We start from the raw sequence: 26,537 nt of genomic DNA on the forward strand, positions 1-26,537 counted from the left end.
ATGGTCTTGTGCTTATATCGTCCCATTCTTGGAGGAATTGGATGGTGTCAGCGTTTGTAGTCCATTCGTTCTGGTAGATCTGTTGCCAGAATGTTGTGGGGTCTATTTTTCCTCTCGTAGTGTAGGTTATTCGCTTATGTTTGGTGTTTGTGTTTAGTTGTATTTTTCGCCAGTAAAGAGTGACATTTGCTTTATGGTGGTCTGACCATAATGTGGGTGTCCATGTTGTATTAGCGAGTATGATAGTTGAGTCCGGTTCGAATCTATTCGTTATGATATCTAGTGTGTGTCCTTTTTCATGAGTTGGTTGTATGTTAGGTGTTTGCAGATCCCAGAGTTTTAGGAATTCTTTGAATTCTCGTGTACTTGGTAAGGTGTCATCTTCTAGGTGTAAGTTGATGTCGCCTAGTATGAGGATGTTTGAGGCTGATACGCAGGTATTCGAGATGAAATCCACGAGTTGTGTTTGGGCGTCTTGCCATTTTCCTGGTGGTCTGTAGAATAGGATTGTGTTGAGGTGTCCTATTAGGCTTGGATGGTTGATTCTAGTCGATGCAATTTCAAGTTGTGGTGAGGTGGATTCGCCCGTGATTGTGATGGTGAATTCAGGTTTGTATATAATAGCTATTCCGCCTCCTCTTTTTTTTCCATTTTTGTCCAGTGCGTGATTTTGTATTCTGGTGGGCATGTTTGTAAGATGGTAGGGTCTGTGGGACTATGGAACCAGGTTTCTGTGATGAATAGGAGGTCTAATTTGTCTGGGATGATCCAATCTAGTATGTCTACTGATTTGCTTTCTGCTGATCTTGCATTGATGTATCCTAGTTGGATTGAGTGATGTGGTTCCAGGGTGCGGTGTGACGTGTTTATTTTTATTAGTTGTCTGTTTCTTCGGTAGTTGGATTTGTTGTTGTCATTGTTTTCCTCATTTTGTCGGTGGTGTTCATATCCGGAGGTTATTGCAATTGGTTGGTTGTTGTGTCTTTGATTTGGTAGGTTGTTTAAAGGTTGTGCATAGGATTGGTGAGATGTAAGTGGGTTGTTATGGTTGTTGTTTTGGGCGTGCATTGTGTGTATGTGAGTGTTATGCGGTTTGTGAGTAGTAGGGTTGTTGTTGACTAGGTTGTGGGTTGTGTGTGCGTGTAGGAATATAATGAGACACTGGATAGTTAGGAGTGCATTGCTGGTGTTCATGTCTATGTACTAGGCATTGTGGCAAATATGTATCTGGTGTACCTTTAAGCGAGATGGCAAGCAAACCTCCCTGATGGATCCCATACTCCTGGAGCCATCTGTGTATCTCCTTCGTTCTTCCCAGGTGATAACTGGTGCTAGTTTGCAGTAAACAATATTGTGTCCTTGAGCGAAGTCATCTTGGTATGCCCAGCAATAATGTTCCTTTGTAGGCAAGCTGGTTTCTGATGATTACAGATGTATTCAGGCCACCGGCTGTAGAATCTATATTGTTATAAAAGAATGGTTCAGGCTTCTATAGGCCCCAGACCAGCAAAGGTGAGATCACAGGTAAATACTTCTACAGACCTTAGGAAATTGGAAGACTGGGCATCCAAATGGCAGATGAAATTTAATGTGGACAATTGCAAGGTGATGCACATTGGAAAGAATAATCCGAATCATAGTTACCTGATGCTAGGGGTCCACCTTGGGGGTCAGCATTTAAGAAAAAGATCTGGGTGTCATTGTAGATAATACACTGAAATCTTCTACTCAGTGTGCGGCGGTGGCCAAAAAAACAAACAGGATGCTAGGAATAAGGAAAGGGATGATGAATAAAACAGAAAATATTATAATGCCTTTGAATCGCTCCATGGTGCATCCACACATTGAGTATTGCATTCAGTTGTGGTCACCATATCTCAAAAAAGATATAGCGGAATTAGAAAAGGTTCAAAGAAGAGTGACCAAAATGATAAAGGGGATGGAACTCCTCTCGTATGAGAAAAGGCTAAAGAGGTCAGGGCTCTTCAGCTTTGAAAAGAGTCGGATAAGGGGAGGTCCACAAAATCTTGAGTGGTGTACAACGAGTGGAAGTAAATTGATTTTTTACTTGTTCCAATAGAAGAAATACTAGGGGACACGCGAGGAAGTTACATGGAAATACTTTTAAAACAAATAGGAGGAAATATTTTTTTCATTCAATGAGTAGTTAAGCTCTGGAACTCTGTTGGAGAATGTTGTAACAGTGGTTAGTATATCTGGGTTTAAAAAAGGTTTGGATGAATTCCTGGAGGAAAAGTCCTTAGTCTGCTATTGAGACAGACATGGGTAAGCAACCGTTTACCCTGGGATTAGTAGCATGGAATGTTGCTGCTAATTGGGGTTTTTGCCAGGTATTTGTGGCCTGGCTTTGCCACTGTTTGGAAAACAGGAAACTGGGCTAGATGGACCATTGGTCTGACCCAGTATGTCTACTCTTATGTTCTTATGTAAACTTAAAAACATAAAGCAAATATTTAAGTTTCATAATTTTGCAAATGTTATTTTTTGTATTTTTTTTAATACACTCCTGACACTGGTGTTTCGCTGAAAACACAGCCTGTGTTGGGTCCTTTAATAAACTTTAGATGCTGACCCCTACTTGGAGAGGCCCATTGTGCTTATTTTCATTTGGCTTGGTTTCCTGTGCTTTGGATTCCTTCTCTTCTGTTTGTAATTTAATTATCATAAAGGTGAAAAAGTGGCACTTTTTCAGTCAATATAACAAGTCATTTAAGGGTCATTTTGCTAAGCCAAGCTAATGCCGGCAGAGCCGATTCACTTTGAATGGGTTCTGTTGGCATTAGTGCTGAGACAACCGCGGGCTTAGTAAATAGGAGCATTAGATTTTTGCATGTCTGACGATCCCTTATAAGTTTTTGTGCATTATTGAAAGGGTTAGGTTTAAAATATTGGATGTGTTGACATGAGAGATAATAACCCTTTTTCCACCAATTAAGAAGTGTTTGGATACATTACATTGTTTGGTAGCTTGCTATATTGATTGGAGAAGTATTACATTTTTACCTTTTTATAATGATTTGTTTTGGGGTAATTGTATTCACTATTTTCACCTTTTTTGATATAAATATGCCTTAAATAATTATACCATTGTCCCAACTACACTAAGCTACACTGGGAATACTACTACTTAACATTTCTAGAGCGCTACTAGGGTTACGCAGCGCTGTACAATTTAACAAAGAGAGACAGTCCCTGCTCAAAGAGCTTACAATCTAATAGACAAGTGAACGGTGGGTCCGATACGGCCAGTCAAATAGTAAAGGGAAATAAATGAAACAGAAATATTGTAAATATATGCAGATGTAGTGCTGCAGTTTCCATAAGTAAGAAAACCTGAAAAATTGCATTAATCATTTCATGTAGTTTAACCTTGTGTGTGCCCTAATTTTTCTTTTCTCCCCCCCCCCCTTAGTAATTTTGCTGTGAATAAAATCCAGTCAGTGGACCAGCATAACAAGAAGACAGATGGTGCCAAGTAGGAATTTCCTCTTTTAAAGATTGCTGTATTCATTAATAAAATGATAATGGTGATTTTGTTATTTATTTTATTTATTTATTGCATTTGTATCCCACATTTTCCCACCTTTTTGCGGGCTCAGTGTGGCTTACAATACGATATGAATGATGGAAATACAATTTGTTACAACTTAGTTATGGATTACATTGTGAAGAGTTATGCGAGACAATCAAAGTGTTGTTAAGGAATATAAACACTGGAACAAAACCTTGAAACATTAGAAGGAGATAGCGGGAAGCTAAAAGGGCCCTATTTATTAAATTAATTAATATTTATTATTATTTATTTATTTCACAAAGGGCCCTATTTATTAAAGTTTCATACAAGTCCATAGCACTGAAACCATATGCTTTTGCTGTATCACTAGATTTGTCTGCAGCCTTTGATATTATAGACCGTGGGTTGCTTCCACCATGATTATCTGGCATTGGAATCACAAAAACAGTATTGGTGCTAACAGGTGACATATAGAAGTGATTCTCTAGAGCATAGCAATGCAAGGGCCTATCTAAACGATATGTCCATGCTCCAGAGAAGACCCACTTCCCCCTGAGTGACACACACATGCACTATGCAGTGGTAGCTAGAGAAGACAAGGTGGCCTGTGTAAGAACAACTAAGAACCAAAAGCCACTCGCCTTGCTCAGCTGGTGCACTTGTAACACTGTTATGCCCAATATTGGAAAGGGCTTCCCCCTCCCCTTCTGACCTTGGCAGAGGAGAAATTCTGACATCTGGCAAAAGAAAAGTTGCTTGGCTTTTTTTTTTTATTTTTTTCAGTGCATGAAAGAAACAGTATTATATAAAAGATGTTTGACACAAAACTATTAATGGATGATAAGAGAGTAAAGTAAACGTTTCTACCTAATACCGACTACATTGAGCCTTCATTATGTGGGAAAGCGCGGGGTACAAATGTAATAATAATACATATATGGGGCTTATTTTCAAAAGAGAAAAATGTCCAAAAAGTGACATAATTCTGCATTTGGACGTTTATCTCACAAAAACGTCCAAATCAGTATTTTCGAAACCTTTTTTTAGATGTCTAAATCTCAAGGGGGTGTACAAAGGGCGTGTTAAAGGCTGGACTTGGGCGTTCCTAAGAATTAGGCGTCTTTCAGCCATAATGGAGCAAAACAAAAATATCCAGGACTAAAACTTAGATGTTTTGAGCTAGACCTATTTTTATAACGAATAGCTGCAGTGGAAATTGAACCCACTACTCCAGGATCAAAGTCCACTGCACTAACCACTAGGCTACTCCTCCACTCCACGCAAAAAGATGCCCTTACTCCCCCAGTGGTTACTAACCCCCTCCCACCCCCAATAAATGTGATTAACAATATTACTTGCCAGACTCAGGTCCATTAGAATAGCATGCAGGTCCCTGGGAGTAGTCTAGTAGTGGTACAGTGCACTGAAGACAGGTGGACTCAGGCTTCTACCTCCCCCTACCTGTTACACCTGTGGAGGAAACTGTGAGTCCTCCAAAACCCACCAGAAACCCACATATTGGTGCTCCCTTTACTTGTAAGGGCTATGATAGTGGTGTACTTTTGGGGGTAGTGGGTTTTGGGTGGGGGTGGGGGGGCTCAGCAGACAAGGGAGCAATGGTGAGATGTTTACCTGGGGGCATTTTATAAAGTCCACTGCAGTGGTCCCAAGGATGCGCTATTGCTTTCCTGGGATGTCACGTTTCCTCTGTTCTACCTGATGCCAAGCTTTCTATTTTTTGTATAACTTCTGAGCCTTGTGTCTGCTATTTTTCTATACTTCATAGCAAGAGTGTATATTCCCTAATTGCCTGTCCTAATACAACTGAAGCTTTTACCTCCTCATTGAATGTAAATGGTTTCATCCCTGTGTGGATTCTCGGATGCCATGTGAGGCTTTCTTTCCAACCAAAGCTTTTACCACACTCAGGACATGCAAATGGTTTCACTCCTGTGTGTATTCTCTGGTGCATTGTGGGGTTTACCTTCTGACCAAAGTTTTTACCAGATTCTATACATGCAAATGGTTTCTCTCCCTTGTGGACTTTCTGATGTGCTTTGAGATTTACTTTACAACCAAAGCTTTTACCACACTTAGAACATGTGAATGGTTTCACTCTATTGTAGATTTTCTTGTGTATTTTGTACATTTTGCATTTGAATGTTTTTTGTTTGAAAATGGACCAAACAATAAAACGTCCAAATCACAAAATGTTTTTCCAAACAGCATTTTCAAGAGGAAAAGATAAGACTTTTTTTTTTTTTTTTGTAGAAAATGACCTTTCCTGTTCTGATTTTGGACATTTTACAAAAAATGGTCATATCCAAAAATGCCCCTTGTTCATTTGACTTGCCCAAAGTCACAAGGAGCAGCAGTGAGAATTGAACCCATGTTGCCAGGATCGAAGCCTGCTGCACTAACCATTACGCCACTCCTCCTCTGTTTTGAACATTTTTTATTCAAAAATGAACAAAACAAAACACGTCCAAATCACAAGACGTCCATAGTATTTTCGAACACAAAAGATAGACGTCCATCTTTTTTGAAAATGACCTTTTTTCCTGTTCAGAATTTGGACATTCTTGTAAAACGTCCAAATTCTGATTTAGACGTTCTATCGAAAATGCCCCCCTATGTGTCCTAACAGAGAAGTTAGCCTTTATTCAGAAAACTAAGTGTAAATATAGGTAAAACATTTATGTGTAATGAAGACGTTTATGTAAGATCTTAATGAAGACAAAAAGTGTCTGTAAGTATTGTAGAAAGAAAGTTTAAAAAGGGGTTGGAGGGTTTCCTAAAGGACAAGTCCATAAACCGCTACTAAACGGACTTGGAAAAATCCAAAATCCCAGGAATAACATGTATAGAATGTTTGTACGTTTGGGAAGCTTGCCAGGTGCCCTTGGCCTGGATTGGCCGCTGTCGTGGACAAGATGCTGGGCTCGACGGACCCTTGGTCTTTTCCCAGTATGGCATTACTTTATGTACTTATGCTCTCCTGTTCAAAAGGAATATATATACAGCATAAAGAAATCAGTTATATTCTCCTTTCTTTTTTTAGGAGATCTGTATATACAGAATTATTTGTAAACAATAGATCTGTGTTGACTTCAAATATGAAATACATGCATACAATTTAAAAATGTAATTTAGAATTTGATTCTGCATTCAGTTTAAATTTCAAAACGTTTCAATATTCAACTCAAATTATAAATGATGAACCACAGTATTAACATAAGCATTGCTTATTTTGTTGTTTATAGAACTTAAGATAGTAACATAGTTGATGACGGCAGAGAAAGACCTGTACGATGCATCCAGTCTGCCCAACAAAATAAACTTATATGTACTACTTTATATGTATATCTGACCTTGACTTGTATCTGCCATTTTCAGGGCACAGAGATAATTTAAAAATAATAAGTCATGACTAGATAAAACCAAGCCAAAACGTTGCCACATGAGGCCAACAAAATGTTAAGGTATGCCCAGTGCAAACATTAATGTGGTCCATAAAATTTTAAAAATGGGATTATGATCCTTTCCTTGTTTTAGAGCACAAGAAGCTGCCAAAGTCACAAAAACATGGAATTAATTTCTCAGCATTAGGAAAAGAAAAATCTATATGCAAAGGAAAATAAAGGAAAAAAATATTCCTTTGGAATGTTGATTGCTAAAACTAACAGATAAGAAATGTCTGTAGGACATCGGCAAAACCAAAGAAATGGTCTCTCTTTTTTTTTTCTCAGCTTTGGCTTTGCCTTGTAGAGAAACATATATCCTCAGCTTTCACTAAATTTCAAATGAGGGGAAAAAACAAGGTTTTCTTAGATTTTGTATAATTAGTTAGATTTGTAATTAACTAGTGTTGGTTAGTTACAAAGCTAATTGTTTTTTAATTAGTTTGTAAGTAATTAAAAAAAACTATTAGTTCCTCTAAATGAGCAAACATGTAAAGCTTTAGTGACAGAAAACACAAAGCATTATGGGAGAAATATAATTTTTCTCTCCACCCCCCCTTTTTACAAAGCCGCGCTAGCGATTACCACCTGGCAAATGAGAGAGAGCCCATAGGAATTGAATGGGTTTCCTCTCATTTGCCTCACCGAGAACCCATAGTGCGGCATTGTAAAAGAGGCCCAAAGTTTGCGTCGGTCCTTTCTTCATAACTTCAGACCTTGCTTTAGACAAGACATAGTCAAAGTAAATGGTACCATTTAATTACTTTTTCTTTGCTGGGTTATGAATGATATAATGTTCTTCAGTTTCCTGTGAAAAGATAGCTGAAGGTATTATATATTCCATCTGGCACAAGTATAAACTTAAAGGAATTTGACCCTATGCCTAGGATGACTTCTGGACAACCAGATTAGTTGTAAACATTTGCTTAGGGATCATATTGCGAGAAGTACATTATCATTTTTTAAAGGCTGTTGTCACTCGATGATTATCAGGGTTAAAGCTGATCCCAGCAATGCTCTGGTAAATTCTTATAGAAAAGATGATATTTTCGGAGCTATTGCTTTTAAATTTTCTTTGGTGGAAATACAAAAATGGAGTGGAGGAGTGGCCTAGTGGTTAGAGTGGTGGACTTTGGTCCTGGGGAACTGGGTTCGATTCCCACTGCAGGCACAGGCAGCTCCTTGTGACTCTGGGCAAGTCACTTAACCCTCCATTGCCCCAGGTACAAATAAGCACCTAAGCCGCATTGAACCTGCCATGAGTGGCAAAGCGCGGGGTACAAAAAAAACAAATGATACAGCATCCACTCCTTGATACATTGGACTATGGGTGAACTTAAGTTGCATTTTAAAGAATTACGACATAGTCTCTCAGGGGTGATAGGTAACAAACACCTCCAGCCTCCCATAAGTCTGGCACAGTGTCTTAAATTAGGAGATGCTAACATCCACTTAAATTTTCTATTCTTTGAATTATCAAGACAGCATTTCTCATCAAAGAATACTGTGGAATTTACACTGCAACTTCAGAATGATTTAGACTTAACAAAACATGAGCTGGAAAGATATTTCACACTTTTAAATTATGTAAGGAACATGTCCATTGTCGCCTTTACTGTTCGTCTTAACATTAGACCCCCTAATAAGAGATATCCTGCGGACACCAGACATACAAGGAGTTACAATTGGCGCTAACACTTTTAAAATTGCAGCTTTCGCTGATGACTTACTAGTTCATGTGACCCACCCTAACACCTCACTGCCGGCCCTTTTGGAATGTATGGAAGAATATGGAGATTTTTCTGGCTTCAGATTAAATTTAGAGAAGTCGGAAGCTTTAAATGGACAGGAGTTACCAGAAGGGGATTGGCGTGAAAGGGTTCCATTAAAATGGCAGAAGAATCTTTTCGTTACTTAGGAGTGAGACTATCCATGGATATTTCCAAATTATATCATCTGAATGTAGAGAAGTTGATACAGGATACAGGCCGCACTTTAGAGCAGTGGAATCATTTGCCTTTATCACTGATGGGTAGAATAAGTATATTCAAAATGATTATATTCCCAAGATGGCTATATATCTTACAAGTCATGCCACTATACTTACTACGTAAAGATATACGAAAATTGAATAGGATATGTAGGAAGTTTCTTTGGGGGGGGGGGGGGAGAAAAATCTAAGATGCGTATAGAATATTTATATGATAAATGGGAACAGGGAGGGTTGGGACTACCCAATATCCGACGGTATAACCAAGCATGTCTCCTGAGACATCTGCGAGATTGGATATTAGACACGGAACAATTTACCCCGCTAAGATGGGAGCAAGCATTATATGCACCTTGGCACATAAATTTTTTGTTACAGGCCCAAACCAAAGAGCTACCACCAATGTGTAAGAAAAGTATATTGTTACACCCCCTAAGACAGATTTGGCGCTTTCTTATGACAGTTTGGAATCAACACCCAAACATTAGCGATCAGCTTCCACTTCGGGGAAATGGAGGTTTTCTGCCTGGACTAGAAGCTCGGATATTCAAGAGATGGTCAGACATGGGAATTACTCTAATTGAACATATAGCTAATGAAGAGGGAAGATTATACACATTTACAGACATGCAGCAGAGGCTGTCTTTAACCAACACAGATTACTTTACATATAGACAGTTACATCATTACTGGCATAGCTTAGACCAAGAGGCATTGGGCTCAAAATTGGGACAAAAACTGCGAGATTTTTTAAAAGGGGACGCACGTGGCCAGGTGTCTATATCCAGTTTGCATCGGGCGCTGCTGTTGCTCTGCCAGTCCCGAAATTATAAAGCATTAACAGAGGCATGGAGCAAAGATTTGGGGTATGAATTGAAAGGGGTAAATTTTGCAAAATTGATAAAAGATATCCCAAAACAAGTGGGTGGAGCGGAGCTGCAGGAGAGTCAATACAGAATAATACACAGGGGATACATAGCACAGACACAAGCAGCAAGAGCCGGTTGGGAGCCGGAGGCACAGTGTATAAAATGCAGACGAGGGAGAAATACATTGTTGCATGCATTTTGGAGTTGTGTAAAGGTGAAAATCTTTTGGAAAAGGCTCCATAATTATTTGGAGACTCTAATAGGGTACAGGTTAATCCCCTCTTGGAGAGGGGTGGTACTAAATAAAAGGGGTGCCTACGAACTTTCAGATAAGAGCACGGATCTCCTGCTGGGTAAGGCGTATGCAGTGGGGAAAAAATGCATATTGAGACATTGGATGCAAGAGGAACCACCCACCATCTGGCTTTGGAGGAATAAATTTCATGAGTTGATGTTATGGGAGGCTAGAGCAGCACGAGGTACCCCAAAGAAAAGAAAAGCATTCATTTCCATTTGGAACAGATACTTGCAACAAATCTCTCATAAAGCACGAAGTGCAGTGCTCAATAATCTGACCGAGCCATGAGTTAGAAGGAGAGAGAGGCTAAAAATTTAAGGAATGGGAGGGGGTAGTGGAGTATGCATAGTTAGAGTAGACCGCCTCAGAAATGGGGGAAAGTGCCAGAGGAATCCGGACACGTTAACCTACACTCTGATAAGTATACTGAGGGGAGAGAGATGCCATGAAGTTAAAAGTTGGTTTAAGAGGATGGAGGGAGGTGGGGGTGGGAGGAAGGGGAAATAGTTTTGAAAAAGGTAAGATATTATGTAAATTGAAGGGTTACATGCCATAATAGCTTGGAAAAGTTTTGTTTAAAGAAAAACATTCAGAAGTCTCGTCGGTAAACATAGTTGGAACTTAAATGAGGTAATAAAATACAGAGTAATCACGAGACACAATTATTGGAGTTTAATATGGAAGTTTATGGGTTAAGATAGAATTATCTATCATCAGACTTTTATTGTATAACAAAGAATTGCAAATAATGCATCTTCATTCATAACAATAGTTAAAACATAAAAAGTAAATATAGAATAGGGTCTGGGGGAGGGAGGGATAAATGTTGTATTTCAAAATGGGATGGCTGTACGCAATGTTGCATGGTTGAAGTGATGTTCCACTGAGTTTTGTATAATTATTTTGAGAATGTTAAGTTTAGGTGGATTGGTACTTTTGGAGATGTCATCAATAGAAATGGTCGAAAATGACAAGTAGAGGGGAAAGAGGGAGGGTTAGGGGGGATGGGAGAAACTGTCAAAAAAATTGATGATGGACTTTATCATTGTATTTCTATTTTGAAAGTTTACTAGTGGCATTAACGTTTCTGCCAGATATTGGATGTAGTTATCTTTGTCATCAATAAAAATGTTGAAATATAAATTATGTAAGGAACAGAAATGACATAGATTGTTACATAGCAGGTATTTAAAACATAGTACCCAGAAATTAAAACATTTGTTGTTATATGGGTTATGCGGAGATATAAAGGAATATAAGATCTGAAGATATTGTTTACATAGAATTTATTTATGACTTTGGTTACTTTACTGCTTTAGATGTTTTCCTAGAAAAGCACTTTCTTAAGGTATTTTGAAAATAAGAATGGCAATTTACAGCAAAGGAGATGGCTTGAATGTCTTAGCTAATTGCATTCTTTTATGATCAGTACACAAGTCTAAGATTTGAAAGTAGAAATGATTTATTCAAAATACTGTAATTACTAGGTCATGCTTAAACTTTTCATGCTGGATATGTATACAGCACACCAGGATTACATCTGCTATTATTATTATTAGACATACTCCCAGCAAACTGGGCTAGAACCCCTAAATTACAAAAGGAAGTTAGACATGTTCTAAGCCTTCCTACAAAAAGCTCAGTATCAAAATCAACGCTAGTAAACATTTTTTCCTAATAACAATGTAGCCACAGGAACCACATGCCATTAGTCATAAAACTTGGGAGGTCTTGAGACCCATCCCCCTCTCAGGATTACATGGAGGAACCCCCCTCAAAACAGGATAACATCTGTAAATTCTAGCAGACTGAAATCATGGGAATAAAATTTTCACTTTATTGAGTCTAGTGAATTCTTTTATGTTTCAACAATTTTATTGATGACACACCATATACAACTATACAGACAGGATAAATTTGCAAGCAACACAATTCAGCGCTCACAAAATGAACAAGAAAACTATGAAAGAAATCAGTCACCAAACTTTCCATTAGGTTACTCCCATGTCCCCATTCCAACCCCCCCTCTCCCTCCCCAATGATTGAGTAAGTAGACTCACAACTTCCTTATCCTAGATAAATGCAAACTTGTTCGGCACCATCCAGGGCTGTTCTTACCTCCTGTAATTGTGCCTAATATGAACTATGAATCTTATGATAGAAAAAAAATCATGAACAAGTCAGAGGTGCATGCAGCACTAGGTATCCAACGAGACCCCCTTGACTGTTTAATCAGGTTAGCCGGGACTTTCCCTGATTTATTCCCATGAAGATACAATTGATACTTGTAAAATTTTACAGATTTCACCGCCCTCTCATGGAGAAGCTCGTTAAGAGAAGTTTAAAGCGCGAGATGGGAGCATCGTAACTGTGGGGTCAGATGCGCCCCATACTGAATTCGAGTTTTAACCAATTGTTTTTCTAAGCGCAAAATTTCTCTATCCCTTGACCTCCGTTTAAAGGAAGTATATGCCAAAATCTCTCCTCTGAGCACCGCTTTAGCCACTTCCCAGTAAAGTATTGGCTGGTGTATGTGACCCGCATTATGAAGTTGATAATCTGCCCATTTGTGCAGTAAATGTTCTTGAAATACAAGGTCCCAATTTAACTGCGGAGGAAAGTGCCAATGATATTGTTTATCTCCTGAACCTTCAAAATCCAGGAACACCACACGGAGGCATGGTCTGATACACTATACGAACCTATCCCAATCTCCACCACAGAGGAGAAAAGCACTGTGAAAAGAAGCCAATAATGAATTCTAGATTGTGATCTGTGTGCCCTTGACAAATGTGTGTAATCCCGATCTAGGGGGTGTGGTGTTCTCCAACATCCAAAAGATCTAAACTTTAGCAAAGCAACAGGATGCCCCTGGTGGGAGTCCTACCATCCTTCACAGGAGCTCGGGATCTATCTCGTGAACCATATAAAAGTTACCCCCCATGATAAAAGGCAGATTCACCATGGACCGCACACAACTATGATCGTACACATTAGGGCCATATACATTACAAAGTAACAGGTGTCTTTTGTTAATAGAGACCTTAACAAGTAAATATCTATCCTGAGGATCCCTCCATGTCTGTTGGATCATTGCATCCAATCCCCTCCAAAAAAGAACCAGGAGTTAATCCTTACGATGCACTTCTGGGGACTTTACCAATTGACCCACCCACCAGTGTTGAAATTTCAAGTGTTCCACTGTCAGGTAGGTCTCTTGAAAAAATACAACATCTACCTTCTGACGATTCAGGGCTTGTAAGATTTTCTGCCTCTTAATGGGCGATAATATTAACATTCCAGGAAACCAATTTAACCAACATCATATGGTCTGATTAAAGAGAGAAAAAAGAAAGACCAGTAGTGTATACAGATCAGAGGACTGTCCCAGCCACTACAAAAAAAAAGGAACTAAGGTCAGCGTGGGAATCCTCTCCCCCCACCCCCCCGATCTCCCCCACCCCACCCTTCTCCAACCTATACCAATCTAAATCAGAAATAAGAGAAGTCCTGCTGTCAACCTAAGAGGAAGAAGAAACAAAAACAAATATTTTTTCTTTTGTAGTTTTATAGCTATTCCCTGGGTCAAGGACAAGCAAAAATGAACATAGGCTAATACAACATAGTAACATAGTAGATGACGGCAGAAAAAGACCTGCACAGTCCATCCAGTCTGCCCAACAAGATAACTCATATTTGCTGCTTTTTGTGTATACCCTACTTTGATTTGTACCTGTGCTCTTCAGGGCACAGACCGTCTAAGTCTGCCCAGCACTATCCCTGCCTCCCAACCACCGGCTCTGGCACAGACCGTATAAGTCTGCCCAGCACTATCCCCGCCTCCCAACCACCAGCCCCGCCTCCCGATCTTGACTAAGCTCCTGAGGATCCATTCCTTCTGAGCAGGATTCCTTTATGCTTATCCCACGCATGTTTGAATTCCGTTACCGTTTTCATTTCCACCACCTCCCGCGGGAAGGCATTCCAAGCATCCACTACTCTCTCCGTGAAAAAATACTTCCTGACATTTTTCTTGAGTCTGCCCCCCTTCAATCTCATTTCATGTCCTCTCATTCTACCATCTTCCCATCTCCGGAAAAGGTTCATCACCCAGTAAAAAGCATATACATACAAATCTAACAGACATATAAAACAGGCTATATGCAGATGATTACAATGTAAAACAGAAATCATTTGCAAATCTGTCTCCCCAAAATATAACAGAAAACTATTCTTGGTGCACACCTCTCCCACCACCTTTCATTGCGAGGCTTCACTCAAGCTGATGAGATACTAGTGGCACCACAGAGGCCAAACGTGCATGAAGTGCTGGGATCAAATGAAGTCTGGATTTTGTCATGTACTGTAAAAAGCTTATTGTCATGTAAGAGTTATGGGAGTAAACTACCCGGAAGTGTGCACATCTACTGTAATAAAACGCACCCTGAACGTTCTGAGGACAAAGGTTCTGAACTCACAGCACAGCGATAAAGGGTTCGTAAGTTCATGGTGGTGAAGCTATGACTCTGTGCCCCGCCCTCGCGTCTAACGTCATGACGTCAAACGAACCCTTTAATATTCTGCTGTGAGTACAGAACCATTGCACCAAGAACGTTCAGGGAGCGTTTTAAAATAGTACAAGTCAACGAAAGAAACACAGCCAAGCAGGGGGAGCAGTAGGGAAACACGCGGAGGCAGGCAGGGCGTCAGACGCACATAACCCCGCCCTGCACAGGCTAGCAATGCTGAAGATCAAGCGGGACTCAGCACACAACAAAGGACTTCTGCTGGCGGGATTTTGGGTCCCCCGCCAGCAAAACTACGACACGGTAGGGTGGGATGGCGGTGGGAGGGGGGGCAATGCGCGGCGGTGGAGGCGGCGGGTGCATCATGCGGAGGAAGCGGAGACGGCACACAACAAACAACCCCTGAAAGCAGCCTCCGCTTACTTCGATCTTCATCACACTACAATCCCCACCCCCCAAAATAAAATATAAAACACACACACTCTCACAACTGGCAGCGGTTCCAGAACCCACCACCCAAAAAAACCACACAAACACTCACTCTCAATTGGCCACAGTTCCTCAACGCACCCCCCACAACACACACACACACACACACACACACACTCTCTATCATCTGGCAGCGCTTCCTGAAATCCCTGCCCCCCCCCACACTCACTCATCTGGCAAACCCCCCACCACCACACACACACTCACTCTCTCATCTGCCAGCGCTTCCTGAAAACCCTGCCCCCCCGCCCACACACACTCACTCATCTAGCAGCCATTCCTGCCCCCCCCCCCACACTTACTCTCATTTGGCCACACTTCCCCAACGCCCACCCCCCCCCCAAAACACACACACATTCACTCTCTCATCTGGCAGTGCTTCCTGGAATCCCTGCCCCCCCCCCCCACACACACTCACTCACTCATCTGGCAACCCCCCCCAACACGCCCCCCCCCCCACACACTCACACTCTCATCTGGCAGCGCTTCCTGAACCCCACCACACACACACTCACTCTCATGTGGAAACGCACAATAAACCCACCCTCACACACACACTCACTCAACTGCCAGCGCTTCTATATCCCCCCACACCCCTCTTCTTCCCTGCTGAAACCCCAAACACACACACCCCCACACCCCTCCAACACACCCCCACACTGTCTCACTCTGGCAGCGCTTCCTGAACCCCCCCCCCCCAAACCACTCTCACATCTGGCGCATCCTGAAACCCCGTACACACACACACACACTCTCTCTCTCATCTGGCAGCGCTTCCTAAAACTCCTGCCCCACCCAAACACACACTCACTAATCTGGCAGCCGTTCCTAACCCCCCACACACACACCTACTCACTAACATTTGGCCCCGCTACCTCAACCCTCCCCCCCACACACACACTCTCTCTTCTGCAAGTACTTCCTGAACCCACGCCCCAAACACACACACACTCATCTGTCAGTGCTTGATAAACCGCCCACCCCCCCACATACACACTCACTCATCTGGCAGCGCTTCCTGAACCCCTCCCCCCACACCCCTCTTCTTCAAAGCTGACACCCCAACACACACCCCAAACACACACACTCTCTCTCATCTGGTAGCGCTTCCTGAAACACTATACACACACACACACACACTCACTCACTGTCTCATCTGGCAGTGCTCCCTGAACCCCCCTACCCCCCCCTCTCAATCTCGCACACCAATTGCATGGGTGCATTGGCAGGAATCTCAAACACCAGAAAGGTAGAGGGGGGGGCTGACACCAGAGAGAGGGAGGGTGGTATCTCTGTCACACACACACTCTCTCACACACACTCTCTCTCACAGACAATGTCTTTCTGTCTCTCTCTCACACACTCTATGTCTCACAGTGTATCACATTCACTCTCTGTGTCACACAATCACTCACATACTCGCTTGGTTTCATACACTCAGTCTCACAGAGCATCTGAGTATCACACACACTCTCTCTCACATATGCACTTGTACACACTCTCAATCTCACACATGCACTCACACCCAGACTCTCACTCTCTCTCACACACACACACACACACTCGCACTTTCACTTTGTCTCTCACACACACTCACTCTCACATACACTCTCGCAAACATACACACTTCGAGGACAACCTTGCTAGCGCCCGTTTCATATGTGTCAGAAACGGGCCTTTTTTACTAGTATATATATATAATGGATGGTTATATGTTGTGTGATGGGGCCTGGTGCCTGTACAGATTGCATTGTGTGTGTGTATATATATATATATATATATATATACACGCACGCATGCACGCACACACACACAAAAAAAATTGGAACCTTTATAGCTGTCCCCTAGGACAAAAACAAGCAATAATGAATATAGGAAGCAAATACATTCAAATCTAACAGAGCTATATAAAACAATCTATATGCATATGAATACAATCTAAAATAGAAGTCATTTACAAGTCTGTCCCCTGAAAAATATGAGAGAACTTTTCTTGGTACACACCTCTCCTTCACCTTTCATAGCGAGGCTTCACTCAAGCTAATGAAACACTAGTGACCCGGCAGAGATCAAAAGTAAATGAAGTGGTGTGATCAAATTAAGTCTGGGCAAAAAAAAGTCTTAATGTCTGTTATGAAGTATAGGTGTAGACTACCCAGAAGTGTGTACAGAGTAGCCTTTACAGGCCCTATCACACATCATACAATCATCCACCCATTACACACACACACACAAAAAAAGCCTTTTCTGTTTAAAATGTCCAGAAACAAAAAAAGTCTTCGCTAATAGGCTCCCACCATAAGACCAAAATCAGTTGCGGAATCCATCTCTCGTCAGGCCATTGTCCCCATCCAACAACCAATTCTCACTGCTTCTCAAACAGAGTTGCTGGAGGGAGTCACGCCCTTTAGAAAGGTCTGACTCGACTCAGGGAAGTTGAAGAATTGTGGTTTGCCTTCTGTAAACACTTTGAGGCGGGCTGGGTTATAACAGGGTGAATTGAATATGGTGGTGGTGTAGCTCCACACAAACGGGGGCATAGGCTCTTCTCATATTCAAGACCCTGTTGGATACTGTCACTGGTCTCCTTGTACACAGCTCAGGGTCACAATCCACTCCTAGTTTAGTTGTGACTGGTTGAGTAACTCTTTCCGGAAAAGAGCCTTGATACTACCAGAATCTACTAGTGCTTGATATGTGTATCCTTCGAGCTCCACTTGTAATACATAATTTTTAATTCCTGGAGAGGGAACGTCCATAAAATTAGTGGCTATCAAATTCACAACCATAACATTTTTTGCTATATCTTGGCAGTCTCTTGCCATGTGACCTTCCCCCACATCTGAAACAGGTGGGGGAGTATGGTTCCTCCGACCGCGGTACAGGGGCGGGATATGTTTGTGCTCCCATGGGGTTTATAGGACCCTACCCCTCACCCTTAAGAAAAGGCCCTCTTTAGTTAGCATTCGAGCCACCTTAAGAGTGCAGATCCATTCCTCTGACCCCTTCCTTGAACACCCTGAGCCACAGGGTGATACTGATCCTTGGCTTGTGTGGTCCAGTTCTCGGTCTTTTCCTTCTAGGACTTCCAAGTTGCTTCTCTTTACCGGGATTTGACTCTGGTCGTGCCTGGTAGAAGGCTTCGGCTGCTTCTGACACACCCTCTGGGGTTAGTTTGGGGAGCTGCTTCACCCACTGCTTCATAGGCAGTAGTAATCCCTCTAGGAACTGCTCCACATGGATGGTTCTTACGATCTCCGGGCCTGTTTCCCACTCTGGTTGCAGCCATTTCCAGGCAACCTCTTTGAGTCAATAGCAGAAACTCCAGGGATTTTCTTTAGCTTTAAGGGACCTCTTCTGGAACTGCTGCAAATAGGCCTCTGAGGTGCAGCCCACCCTCTCCAGGATGGCGACTTTTACCTCTGCATAAGTGGCCGTTCCTGTGGGATTAGCATCCTGGAATGCCATCTGACTGCTGCCAATCAGTAAATTTCTCAGATAGGCGGTCCATGACACCTGTGGCGAACCAGCAAAGTGGGCAGTTCTCTCAAAATTGGTCATAAAATAGTCCGGGTCATCATCTGGTATCATTTTCTTTAATACGGAAACTGGAGAAGTCGCTGACAGGCTAGGGGCCTGGACAGCTACCCCCCATCTCAGCCTGTGAGCTGCACTGTAGCTGTGTGAGCTTCTGCAACATGTGCTGTTCTGCATCTGTTGTTGCTGTTCGAGATGCGTCTACATAAGCTGCCACTGTAACTGCTGCTGTTGCTGCTGGCCATCCACTAAGGCCTGGATTAACTTCTCCATGTTTTTACAGAAAGCAGTTTCCACTGGGCACTGTACACCAAAACCCAGAATAAAAGCCTGCCTGTCCAGCACGTCCCCCCTAACTAGGGCAGGGCTAACCCTTTTGCCCACTATCCCAGTGTTGTCTCATCAATAGGCCCAGAGCCTCGGAATCACGGATCTGGTTTCCTTGGTCAGAACAAGCTCAGAATCCTACCACTGACACTACATGTGAGACCTCAGGCGAGGGTGGGGAAGTAGGCCAGTGAAATAACGCAGCCGGACAACAGGAGTGCACACAAAAACAAGTATTTATTTACAGAAATCTCTGTGCCTTTTACTTCACAGTGCCCCGAGTCAGTGTGAGTCTCTAGCGGCAGGCCTAACACAGTTTGGGACTGCCGTGGTTGCCATGCCCCAAACACAACCTTTAGTTCTTGTCTTCCCCTCATACTTAAGAAAAGTCCCACTTTTATTAACTTGAGCCACCTTAAGAGTGCACTTCACACCCCAGGAGGAAGGAAGGCAGGAGGGGCCGAGTCACTACCAGAAGTTCAGTAGACAGGACAAGGCAGAAGTTAAGTAGGCCCAGGAAGGAAGGAACTGAAGCCCAAGTCTGTGCCCCTACTGAAGACGTGTAACTGGTTGAGGTAAGCCATTGCTAATACTGAACTGGCTTGGCTTTTTTCCCTTTGGCCTTCCAACAGGAAGACTGAGCTTTGTCTCCATGTCCACCTCTTATAATGCAGTAGACTTCTCTCCTAAGCCTCACCCAGGAACTGGATTGGAGAGTAATAATTGTCCACTACTTTGGAAGAGCTAGGGAACCTGTCCTTTTGAGTTCAAATGGTTTCTACTTCTCTTCACTTTACCCCAGGGATTATATTTGCAGTTCACCGGGGACTTCTGTTATGAAACTCCCTATGGAAGCTGAAGTTATTTTTTGGTTTATAGTCCCTGCCTTCACCATTTTTTCTGGATCCGAGTCTTCCTAAATGACAGGACATAGACCCCGTCACAGTAGTACAACGCAAAAAGTTAACTCATGGGGAAAAGATTTGAACCACTGAAATTACAGTGCCTGAGGCTTCTAGTTCAGATATGACTGAGGAAATAAGCAAATTTCTGCCAGAAACTTTTAAATTGCCAGATAGAATAAATTTGAGCCCTTAGTGGTGTTTCATTTTAGCACTGTACCACAGGAGTAGTATTTGTTTAGCTGTTTTGCCAAATGGAAATGTTGCTGTCCTGTTCTAGATCATTATTCAATAAGTGTTGCCCTAATTGCATTTTATAAATGTACCAGCCAGGTAATATACTATGGCAATTTTTATCATATAAAATGCTTCTTTAAAAATTTTCATTATATTTTAATTGGACCTGTAGCTAATTGTAGAAACTAGAAATGTAGTTATTGTTACACTGAAATTATATGTCATGCAATATCCTAATACAGCATTGCATGAGGATTTAATATTAGACACTGTAACAATGAATTATATAAATGTGACAGTCTATAGGAAAACTAAAGTAGCAGATCCAAAATGTCAAGTGGCTGATTTTTTTCAAGTCATGGCTCCATAGGCAGTCTACTAAAGTTACATGTTTGAACTTCTATAACTTTATTTTTTGTTTGCACATTAAAGGATAGGGTTTGAATTGTTGTATTACAAATGCTCTAACAGAATTAATTAAAACCTAATTGTTTCTGGAGACTTTAGTTACTTTTTCCCAGAGATGGTCACAGATGTTTTGTCAAAGGAAAATACTATACATAGAAAAACTGAGTGCTTTTGGAAAGAACAATATTCAAATTTTGGAGGAGTGGCCTGGTGGTTAGGGTGGTGGACTTTGGTCCTGGGGAACTGAGGAACTGAGTTCGATTCCCAGCACAGGCAGCTCCTTGTGACTCTGGGCAAGTCACTTAACCCTCCATTGCCTGCCGCATTGAGCCTGCCATGAGTGGGAAAGCGCGGGGTAAATGTAATAAAAATAAATAAAAACGAGCTCAAATGTTAAAGATTATGGTATATTTTATTGTTTAACCTTGAGCTCACTTGTATTCCTTGTTCCATCAATAAATGCTGTGTACTATTTTGAAGCTATATATTTTGTTTCCATTAATATTTGGAATTCATTTTGAGGTTTCAGAAATTGTTTAAAATGGATTGCATTTCAGAATTCTGTATCCATGATTAAAGTTGGGTATAGTTTTTTGGGGTTTTTTTCCTTTTTGTCTCAGCGATTTTCACTTACTTTGGGCTTCTAGCTAAATTAGAACTGACCTTTATTGGAATTACAAAACCATATATCTTCATTTGGATCTGCTAGGGTTCTTCTCTACCTCTCCTTCCTCTTTCTTGCACACATATTTTTTAACCTTTTTTGCTCTGAGATAGCTTAGTCATCCAAGCAACAGTTTTCAGTTGTGTCGCAAAAAGTGTCTCTCCCTGGAGCCTGGCACATCTGCATCCTGAACTTGATTTCTAGGTGTCACTTTTGGTTGTGTTTCCTTTTGAGGAGAATTTGCTTTGCTTTGTTTTCTGTATTTGGGCATCTATACTACTACTAGTTATTATTTCTATAGCACTACATCTACAGTATAATATCCTTCATCTTACTGCTCAAATTAGGGGGGAAAAGAAAAACTGACAGTAATACTTTTGATTCAGCATTTTGATGTAATGTATATACACTTTACAGACTGTTGCAGATTTTAAGTCCTGACCCTCTGAAAGATGCTGATACTCTCAATTTGGAACAGGTATTGCAAAATCTTCATCTTTTATTTGTTACATGCTTCACTGTTAATGTTTCAGTAGAAGTGATTTGAACCTTCTCATATTGTGTTTCAGTAGAAATGATTTTAGTATTATAATTTTGTATTTTTATGTATAAATTTGATTATTTCTTATGTTTAAGTACTTCGGTATCGGTAGCATATAGATGTTTCCTTATCGTCCCTACCAGACCAATCCAGAACAAGTGAGGGTTGTGTCTGTCAACCAGTGGATGGAGACAGCAAGAAAGTAGTTCCATGTACATTTCCCTTAAAAGGGATCATGCACCCATAGAATACTCAGTATTACTCTGTCTCTAAATGGATGGTAATTCTTTTCTGTGCAGTCTCTTGGCTTCTGAACTACATTATTTCTTGCTACTAGAAGCTTAACATTTTCTGAGCTTACAGGAAGTCTGCACATAGGAAATACTTGGAGGTCTCCAAGTTCCTTTCCTTTTTCTCCTCCTACCCTAAGAGGAATGTGGGGTTGAGCTGCCTCCTTGCTATTCATCTGTGACTAACTCCTGGTCCAGTTTTCTGGCTGAAAGCTAGTTGAGTATAGTTAGTGCTTTACTGGAGATAGTTAATAACAGATGGCAACACTCTGGAGCTAAGACCCTTCCCTTCTCCCCCCTTCCCCCACCCAACTGCCACCATAAAGGTTTCTTTCTGCATACAGCAAGTATATTCTGTCTTTGCTTGAGGTTTTAATGTTCTCTGATGTGCTTTATTTCAAATGCAAATTTCCTCCCTTCTATTTTCACTGCAGTACCTAATATTATGGCACTTCTCCTGTTTCTGTGTTAATAATTTCTCCTTTCAGTTATTCATGAAGAAATTACTTCAGTGTTCTTTGCCGCGTCCTTGTCAGATAAAAAGTTAGTCATTTTATTTCTATGTATTATGTCTTTTATTATTGGGCATATTTATTGTTCCTTACATTAATCATGTAAAAAATGTATAAAGGACCTGACTATAATCAATAGTAAAAAAAAAAGTGGAGACAAAAGACTTCAGAGTTAGCACTCAGCTCCACAACACAACAGAAATGAGAGACCCATCAAATGTCAATTAAAACAAATTCACTTTAAACTGTAACTTTACATGATTGATATGAGGCAGTTCTTATTTGATTTTCTGGTTTATTACTCTCTCTCTCTTTTTTTCTATCGGTATTCTTATGGAATGCCCTCCCACTTTTGATACGTAGCACTGAAAAGCCACCTGTTCTCTTTGCCCCCCCCCCCCCCTCCAGGAACAGCAAATACTGCATGATTGGTGATGTTGGCATGAGTAACTGTTCTGGATCTCTACCCCCCCCTCCCACACACACACACACTCTTTGCCTCCCCCTTGCTCCTTTCTATTTCCTCTGTCCTGTTCTCTCTCCCTTCTTACTGATTAGTGTTTAAACTGCTCTGCTGATGTAAGTTGAAGGGCAGTATAACAAGTAATTTAAAAAAATCAAGTGAAATTCAGCACAGGCTTACGTTGATCCTGCCCCCTCTCAATATGGATATATATATATATATTTTTTTTTATTACATTTGTACACCGCACTTTCCCACTCATAGCAGGCTCAGTGCGGCTTACATATTATATACAGGTACTTATTTGTACTTGGGGCAATGGAGGGTTAAGTGAGTTGCCCAGAGTCACAAGGAGCTGCCTGTGCCTGCAGTGGGAATCGAACCCAGTTCCCCAGGACCAAAGTCCACCACTCTAACCACTAGGCCACTCCTCCACTACTCTCAATATGGATATCCTGTCAGAGGCCCAAGTGTGGGCCTGTGCTGAAAGACCCCGCAGAATGCTCACAGCAACTTTGAAGTGCTACTCGCCTGCCATGCTTGTGCCACTGCCCTCCCTCCCCTCCCCCAAATTCTGCCACTTAAGGCTGTTGCCTGGTCTGCCTAGTGTTAGGGCTGACCCTGCCTGCCAATATTAGTACCTTTCTTTTTTTGCTCTTTTTATTCCTTTTTCTGCTCTTTTTATTCCTTTTACCCTACACAATCATTCTTAGTAGGCAAATATGCTACTGTGTGTAATAAATTCTCGGAGGACAAGGAGGCCATATTCTCACATGTGAGTGACGCCATCCATGTCACCCAGTGCAGAGCTTAAACAAGCTACTAGAGCTTTAAGAGCATGTGTAGTGTCTTCACTGTGCATCCAAGAGTGCCTTCTCATCCACAGTGAGAAGAGAATGCAATTGTCCCATGCACCTCATAGCGTCTGGTGTGTGAGCATACTTTTTTTTTCAATTTGTGCCTTCCCTTTCGGGGGGGGGGGGGGGGGGGGGGGGTTGCCCTGACTTTCTTCTTTTTTTCTTCAGAAAGGTCCTTCTCCCTTCCCTTATCATTTTAGTTTATTTTTCCCCCAGTTTTAGGTTTCCTTTATTTTTGGTGTGCTCAGTAGGCCCTCTTAGGCCTGAGCTCTGTTCCGGTATTTCTCCCTCGATTTTTCTGGTAAGTGCCCTTTTGTTAGTCACCATTGAGCTGTTTGATTTGGCCATGACTCATTTCCCTTCCATGTCATCAAAGGATCCCAGTGGCTTTAAGCGCTTAACCAGTGCAGTAGGACCATCTTTGGCAAAGATGCTCATTCTTGGTGTCTTCAGTGTTTGGGCTTGAACATACCCTTCCAGCTGTGTTTTTTTTGCCTTTCTATGAAGAAAAGAACCCAGCTGACCAGTGAGGCTCAAAGGTAAGATTTTTAGAGCCCAGTCCTAACCGTCGGTATTGATGTCAGGAGTTGCATTGGATGCATCAGTCCATATGGCTGAGAGGCTGTCTTTAAGCCAGCTGCTATGCAAGGCCCCTGGGAGTGTAAGCATTGGACCTGACCCTGAGTTGACGTGGGGATTTGACAACATCCTTGTCGGCACTGAGTAGCATCGATGACGGCATCGGGCGAAGGCCAAGAAGTATCTGCATTGATCCCCCTCGACACACAGTGCTGGGAGCTCCAGGGAACCAAGGGATTCAGTCCCCGAGAAACATCGATGCTGGGAGGACTACTCCCTCTCCATATGCACGGGTTTCCATGCAGCCAGGACCAAGCACCTGTCTCGACCCCGGCAGTTCAACAGTCTGTCTCTGAACCAGTACCATAACCTTTCCTAATGGCCTCTTTTGATGCGCGCATCCGGGCCATGCTCCCTGAGCTTTTGGTGGGGTTTTTACAGGTGTACATCAGTATCTGGGATGCCACCTCCAGTCTGGTAGCCCCTGTGCTACCTTAGTGGAGGGAGGACTCCTAGAAGGAGAGTACTCCTGTAGCCAGGACCTGCCCACCAGGGGATGTACTATCTTCTCGCACTGAGGATATGTCTCCAAGTTCTGCCCGGGAGGAAAGGGTTAGGACAGCTGTTGTAGTTGGTGATTTGATCATTGGGCATATAGATAGCTGGGTGGCTGGTGGATGTGAGGATTGCCTGGTGACTTGCCTGCCTGGTGTGAAGGTGGCGGACCTCACGCGTCACCTAGATAGGATTTTAGATGGTGCTGGGGAGGAGCCGGCTGTCTTGGTACATGTGGGTGCCAATGACATACGAAAATGTGGGAGAGAGGTTCTGGAAGCCTAATTTAGGTTCTTAGGTAGAAAGTTCAAATCCAGAACTTCTAGGGTAGCATTTTCTGCAGTGCTACCCATTCCACACGCAGGGCCCAAGAGACAGGCAGAGCTCCGGAGTCTCAATGTGTGGATGAGACAGTGGTGCAGTGAGGAGGGTTTTAGATTTGTTAGGAACTGGGCAACATTCTGGGGAAGGGGGAGCCTATTCCGAAAGGATGGGCGCCACCTTAACCAGGGAGGGACCAGACTGCTGGCATCAGCATTTAAAAAGGAGATACAGCAGCTTTTAAACTAGAAACTGGGGGAAGGCCGACAGTTGCTCAAAAGCGCAAGGTCCTTAGTGAAGCACATGATCTTTGGTAATGGTGCTGGGGCCGCTTGATAACAGTGATCATAATATCAGATTTAATATTAGCTTTGGAGTAATTATGCACAGGAAATCCAATACGTTAGGATTTTTGGAGTAAGTATGCGCAGGAAATCCAATATGTTAGCGTTTAACTTTTAAAAAAAAAGGAGACTATGATAAAATGAAAAGAAAGGTGAAAAAAAAAACTTAGAGGAGCGGCTGTGAGGGTCAAAAATTTACATCATGCGTGGATGCTGTTCAGAAACACCATCCTGGAAGCCCGAGCCAAATATATTCCGTGTATTAAAAAAGGAGGATGGAAGACCAAACGACAGCCGGCATGGTTAAAAAGGGAGGTGAAGGAAGCTATTAGAGCTAAAAGAAAGTCCTTCAGAAAATGGAAGAAGGAACCAACTGAAAATAATAAGAAACAGCATAAGGAATGTCAAGTCAAATGCAAAGCGCTGATAAGGAAGGCAAAGAGGGACTTTGAAAAAAAGATTGCCCTGGAGGCAAACACACATAGTAAAATTTTTTTTAGGTATATTAAAAGCAAGAAGCCGGCAAAAGAATCGGTTGGATCACTAGATGATCAAGGGGTAAAAGGGGCAATCAGGAAAGACAAAGCCATAGCGGAGAGATTAAATGAATTCTTTGCTTCGCTCTTTACCGAGGAAGATTTGGGAGAGATATGTCTCCAAGTGCTGCCCAGGAGGGAAAGGTTAGGACAGCTGTTGTAGTTGGTGATTCGATCATTAGGTATATAGATAGCTGGGTGGTTGGTGGACGTGAGGATCGCCTGATGACTTGCCTGCCTGGTGCGAAGGTGGCAGACCTCACGCGTCACCTAGATAGGATTTTAGATAGTGCTGG

The 26,537-nt window shown here is 42.1% G+C and overlaps 1 protein-coding gene across 1 annotated transcript in view; it reads left to right on the forward strand.

The window, feature by feature from the left end:
- The window catches only part of TDRD12 (tudor domain containing 12), a 309,334-nt gene that overhangs the window by 137,145 nt on the left and 145,652 nt on the right, over nucleotides 1-26,537 (forward strand). The window contains exons 10-11 of the mRNA XM_030204408.1: nucleotides 3,434-3,496; nucleotides 21,661-21,721. Of these exons, the coding sequence (XP_030060268.1) occupies nucleotides 3,434-3,496; nucleotides 21,661-21,721 (124 nt within the window). The remainder of the gene's footprint in view (nucleotides 1-3,433; nucleotides 3,497-21,660; nucleotides 21,722-26,537) is intronic.

Source organism: Microcaecilia unicolor, chromosome 5 (genome assembly GCF_901765095.1).
Source record: "Microcaecilia unicolor chromosome 5, aMicUni1.1, whole genome shotgun sequence".
Lineage (NCBI taxonomy): Eukaryota > Metazoa > Chordata > Amphibia > Gymnophiona > Siphonopidae > Microcaecilia > Microcaecilia unicolor.